A 6,248-nucleotide genomic window follows, 5' to 3' on the forward strand; every position below is an offset into this window, starting at 1 on the left:
CACACAGCTTAAACAGCCGCAGTCTGCCAGCAAGGGCCCATTCTCCTGAAATAGGCTCACACATGTCCATTCAGAGGGGAAAGGTATTCAAAGTCCATTGACTGTTTATACCTGGACAGGAGCTGCTTCTATCCTGAGCTCCCCAGGTTAGTGGAGCTGGCAGATTATCTTTTCCCCCAATCATGAATTTAATCCTTCTCCATGGGTGGGAGAATGGTTCAAGGCACTCAGCAGGGACTATCTCTGGCCCAGGGAAATTGACAGCCACTGAAGCCAGCTCAGGGGCTGGGGGCATGGTAAAATATGCACAAGTACTTAGCTTTTGCCGAGAGTGCGATTCTTCTCTGCATCCAGATGTGTGGGTAAGCTGTAAGGCTGGCTGTTTCTCCCTGAGGAAACTGTAGCCGAATGCTACCACCAGCCCACTGCAGTCTGAGGGTTCCCAGCTATTCAGGTCTGGCAATTCCTCTCTGCTTTTGAGCCTTCTCTCCCTCCCCCTGCCACTCAGTTCGTGTTCTAACTTTGCCTTTGATGTTCAGGGCTTCTAGCTTGTCACAAAAGTAATCATTTCACTTTTTTTTTTCAGGTCTTTGGTGTAAGAGGGTTCACTGGAAGAGTCTGACTACTCTGCCATCTTGGCCCTACCTCTGTGAGGTATTTTTTATAGTTTTCTTATAATACGTTTGTCTTTTTTTTTTTTTTTTTTTGTATCAGGTTAATGCTTCCCTCAAAGAAGAAATTGGGAAATAAGCTCTCTTCTCTGGAAAAGTTTGTTTAGAATTGGTATTCTTTCTTCATTAAATATTTGGTAAGTTTTATAGTGAAAAGAGCTGGGCCTAGAGTTTCCTTTGAGGAAATATTTTTAAGTATAATTCCAATATCTCTGCTAGATACAGTACTATTACCAAATCAAAATCTAAACCCATTGCCGTCAAGTCAAATTCGACTCATAGTGACCCCATAGGACAGGGTAGAACTGCCCCACAGGGTTTCCAGTGAGTGCCTGTTGGGTTTGAACTGCCAACTTTTTCGTTAGCAGCCATAGCTCTTAACTACTGTGCCACAGAACCCCACGTTGTTATTAAGGTTTTTTTTGTTTGTTTGTTTGTTTTTTATTGGACTTCTGTAGATTGTGTCTTTGTTTCACCAGTTATTGAATTTATTGCCATAAAGTTGTTTATAATGTTCCGTTATTATTCCTTTCATATTTGTAGAATATGTAGTGATGTCACTGCTGATATTGGCATTTTGTGTTTTCTGTCCTTTTGTCCTGATCAATCGCACTAAAGGTTTGTCAAATTTATTGATATTCTCTAAGAACTACTTTTTTCTGTTTTTATTTATTCGTTTTCCACTTTTATTTTTATTAATCCCTTTTTTCTACTTTTGGTTAATTGACAATTCTTTTTTCTAGTTTCTTAAACAGAAAGTGAAGTCATTGATTTGTGACCTTTTTCCCCTAATACAGGCATTTAGTTCTATAAATATGCCCCTAAGTTCTGCTTTAGTGGCATGCCACAGGTTTTGATATATTTGCATTGCCATTTTCTTTCAGTTCAAAATACATTCTAGTTTCTTTTTTGAATCAAGAGTTATTTAGTCATTTATTATTTATCATGCAAATATTTGGGAGATAATCCAAATATTGTCTCTATAATTAATTTTTCCTGAACCAAACAATCATACAGTCAGCCATGCAGGGAGTGAAAAATTGAAGAAGAATGACATTGCATTCATAGTCAAAGAGAACATTTCAAGATCTAGCCTGAAGTACAACACTATCAGTGGTAGGATAATATCCGTAAGCCTACAAGGAAGACCAGTTAATACAACTATTATGCAAATTTACACACCAACCACTAATGACAAAGATGAAGAAACTGAAGATTTTTACCAACATCTGCATTCTGAAATTGACCAAACACGAAATCAAGATGCGCTGATAATTACTGGTGATAGGAATGTGAAAGTTGGAAACAAAGAAGAATTGGTAATTGGAAAATATGGTCTTGGTGATAGAAACAATGCCAGAGATAGCATGATGGAATTTTGCTACCACTTATTCATTGCAAATATCTTTCTCAACAACATAAATGATGACTATACACGTGGACCTCACCAGCTGGAATACACAGGAATCAAATCGACTACATTCATGGAAAGAAACTATGGAGAAGCTCAATATCATCAGACAGAACAAGGCCAGAGGATGACTGAGGAAGAGACCATCAATTGCTCTTATGCAAGATCAAGCCGAAGAAAATGAAAACAAGTTCACAAGAGCCAAAGTACAACCTTTAGTACATCCCACTTGAGTTTAGAGATCGTCTCAAGAATCAATATGACACATCGGGCACTAATGAGAAAAAACCAGATGAGTTGTGAAATGACATCAAGGGCATTACACATGAAGAAAACAAAAGGTCATTAAACAGACAGGAAAAAATGGAAAGACCAAAATGGATTTCAGAAGATACTCAAACTTGCTCTTGAATGTTGTCATGGATTGGATTGTGTCCCCCCAAAATATCTGTCAACTTGGCTGGGCCATGATTCCCAGAACTGTGTGGTAGTCCATCTGACATGATTTCCCTATGTGTTGTAAATCCTATCTCTATGATGTTGAAGAGATGGAATTAGTGGCAGTTATATTAATGAGGCAGGACTCAATCTACAAGATTAGGTTGTATCTTCAGCCAATCTCTTTAGATATATAAAAGAGAGAAGCCAGCAGAGAGACATAGGAAACTCGTACCACCAAGAGAGTAGTGCCAGGAGAAGAGTGTGTCCTTTGAACCCAGGGTCCCTGCTCTGAGAAGCTTCTAGTCCAGGGGAAGATTGATGACAATAACCTTCTTCCAGAGCTGACAGAGAGAGAGAAAGCCTTCCATAGGAGCTGACACCCTGAATTTGGACTTCTAGGCTAGGAGAAAATAAACTCCTGCTTGTTGAAGCTATCCATTTGTGGTATTTCTGTTATAACAGCACTGGATAATTAAGGCAAATATAGAGTAGCTAAAGCTAATAAATGTCAACTAATTCTTTTTGGTATAATGGCTGTGTATTCCTTCCATCTTCTTTTGATGCTTCCTGTGTCGTTTAACATTTTTCCCCATAGAACCCTTCACTATTGCAACTTGAGGCTTGAATTTTTTTCTTCAGTTCTTTCAACTTGAGAAATGCCAAGCATGTTCTTCCCTTTTGGTTTTCTATCTCCAACTCTTTGCACATGTCATTATAATATTTTACTTTGTCTTCTCAAGCCGCCCTTTGACATCTTCTGTTCAGTTCTTTTACTTCTTCATTTCTTCCTTTTGCCTTAGCTGCTTGACCTTTGTGAGCAAGTTTCGGAGTTTTCTCTGACATCCATCTTGGTCTTTTCTTTCTTTCTTGTCTTTTCAATGATCTCTTACTTTCTTCATGTGTGATGTCCTTGATGTCATTCCACAGCTCGTCTGGTCTTTGGTTGCTAGTGTTCAACGCGTCAAATCTATTCTTGAGATGGTTTCTAAATTCAGATGGGATACACTCAAGGTCTTATTTTGGCTCTCATGGACTTGCTCTGATTTTCTTCAGTTTCAGCTTGAACTTGCATATGAGCAATTGATGTTGCATTCCACAGTCAGTCCCTGGCCTTGTTCTGACTGATGATATTCAAGTTTTCCATCATCTCTTTCCACAGATGTAGTCAATTTGATTTCTGTGTGTTCCTTCTGGTGAGGTCCATGTGCATGTTGGTGAAAGAAGGTATTTGCAATGAAGAAGTCATTGGTCTTGCAAAATTCTGTCATTCAATCTCCAGCATCGTTTCTATCACCAAGGCCATATTTTCCAACTACCCATCCTTCTTTTTTGTTTCAAACTTTTGCATTTCAATCACCAGTAATTATCAATGCATCCTGCTTGCACGTTTGATCAACTTCAGACTGCAACAGCTGATAAAAATCTTCAATTTCTTCATTTTTGGCCTTAGGGGTTCATGTGCAAATTTGAATAATAGTCGTATTAACTGGTCTTCCTTGTAGGCGTATGGATATTACCCTGTCGCTGACAGCATTGTACGTCAAGATAGATCTTGAAATGTTCTTTCAGACGATGAATGCAACACCATTCCTCTGGTACTGAAGAAAGAGGTCCAAGCTGCACTGAAGGCACTGGTGAAAAACAAAGCTCCAGGAATTGATGGAATATCAGTTGAGATGTTTCAACAAATGGGTGCCAAGAAATATGGAAGGCAGCTTCCTAACCAACTGACTGGAAGAGATCCATATTTATGCCGATTCCCAAGAAAAGTGATCCAGCCAAAATTATAGAACAATATCATTAATCATATCATATGCATGAGAAAGCTTTACAATGAGTAGGGAGGACTGAAGAATTGACACCTTTGAATTGTGGTGTGGAGAAGAATATTGAATATGCCAAGGAATGTCAAAAGAACGAACAATTTTTTCTTGGAAGAAATACAACCAGAATGCTCCTTAGAAGCAATGATAGAGAGACTGCTTCTTACATACTTTGAACATGTTGTCAGAAGGGATAAGTCCCTGGAGAGGGTCATCATGCTTGGCAATGAACAGAGTCAGCCGAAAAGAGGAAGACCCCCAAGGAGGTGAATTGACACAGTGGCTGCAACAATGAGCTCAAGCATAACAGTGATTTTGAGAATGGTGCAGGACCGGGCAGTGTTTCATTCTGTTGTACATAGGGTCGCTATGAGTAGGAGCTGACTCGGTGGCACGTAACAACAACAACAACAAAGCTAATAAAAGAAATGATGAAGGAAAAGAGCTGAGCAGAAGATTTCAAAGGATGATTAGAGAAGACAAAGTAAAGTATTATAATGAAATGTGCAAATACCTGGAGTTATAAAACCAAAAGGGAGAACAAGCTGTGTAAGTCTCAAGCTGAAAACACTGAAGAAAAATTCAAACCTCGAGTTGAAGTGTTGAAGCATTCTATGGGGAAAATATTGGACCACGCAGGAAGAATCAAAGAAAGATGGAAGGAATACACAGTCACTGTACCAAGAAGAATTGGCCGATGTTCAACCATTTCAGGAGGTAGTATATGATCAAGAACTGAAGGTATTGAAGGAAGAAGCCCAAGCAGTATGGAAGGTATTGACAAAACACTATGCTCCAGGATTGAGGGAATATCAAATGAGATGTTTCAAGAAATGGAAGCAATGCTGGAGATGCTCACTTGTCTATGCCAAGAAATTTGGAAGACAGCTACCTGGCCAACCAACTGGAAGAGATCCATATTTATGCCAATTCCCAAGAAAAGTGATCCAGCCAAAATCATAGAACAATATCATCTCAAGTCAGTGACGCTAACCTTGCAAACACAATAATTGGCAAAGCAGTGGAACATATGTTTGAGGGCGAGCATGGTTCTAAGGATGAATGGAGGGGGATGGTTTTAGCCCAAGCACCTATCATGAAAGCCTGGTTTTATATTACCTATGAGAAAGATCCTGTCTTGTACATGTACCAGCTTTTAGACGATTATAAAGAAGGTGATCTCCGTATCATGCCAGAGTCCAATGAGTCTCCTCCAGCAGAGAGGGAGCCAGGGGGAGCTGTAGATGGCCTGATAGGTAAACATGTGGAATATACCAAAGAAGATGGCTCCAAACGAATTGGCATGGTCATTCACCAAGTGGAAGCCAAACCCTCTGTGTATTTCATCAAGTTTGATGATGATTTCCACATCTATGTCTATGATTTGGTGAAAAAGTCCTAACTGTTATGGTAACTTTTGCCACATTTGTGTGCTCTGTAGACATGCAAAACATGTTCCTTTTTGGTGTATTGAAAGCTTAAGGGTCCTTGTGAACCCTACATCTTAGCTAGAACAACTGTTGTTTTGTTTTCAAAAATACAAATGTATGTGGACATGACATGCCTTGTGTAAGGAATGTGTGTTCTTGAAAAGGTTGAGTGTGTTTTGTGGAGCAGCAGGAAAGGAAGGAACAGCTGTACATTCCGGCTGTGAATAAAGTTAAGCTGGTATCATAATCAGTCATCTAAAAATGGAATAGGACTCAGGTGGCCTGGCCTAGACAGGCGGAGGGGAAGGAATTAGAGATGGGCTGTGAGGGAGAGAGAGGAGGATATAATTGCTTGGGAAGAGATGGGGAGATGCCAGAAATGGAGAGGCTCCCTGGAGAAAAGGGAAAACTAGTGAGGGGGAGATATCCAGCTGAGAAGGTGGTGGAGAATGACAGGGAGAGAGTGAGATCT

At 39.8% G+C, this 6,248-nt stretch overlaps 1 protein-coding gene across 1 annotated transcript in view; it reads left to right on the forward strand.

Moving 5' to 3' along the window:
- LOC126068771 (spindlin-2-like) overlaps positions 1-5,944 on the forward strand; it is a 30,578-nt gene extending 24,634 nt beyond the window's left edge. The window contains exon 2 of the mRNA XM_049871480.1: positions 5,310-5,944. Coding sequence (XP_049727437.1) covers positions 5,310-5,748 — 439 coding nt within the window. The 3' untranslated portion in view covers positions 5,749-5,944. The remainder of the gene's footprint in view (positions 1-5,309) is intronic.
- The last annotated feature ends 304 nt before the right edge of the window (positions 5,945-6,248 follow it).

Source organism: Elephas maximus, chromosome X (assembly GCF_024166365.1).
Source record: "Elephas maximus indicus isolate mEleMax1 chromosome X, mEleMax1 primary haplotype, whole genome shotgun sequence".
In the NCBI taxonomy this organism is placed as follows: domain Eukaryota; kingdom Metazoa; phylum Chordata; class Mammalia; order Proboscidea; family Elephantidae; genus Elephas; species Elephas maximus.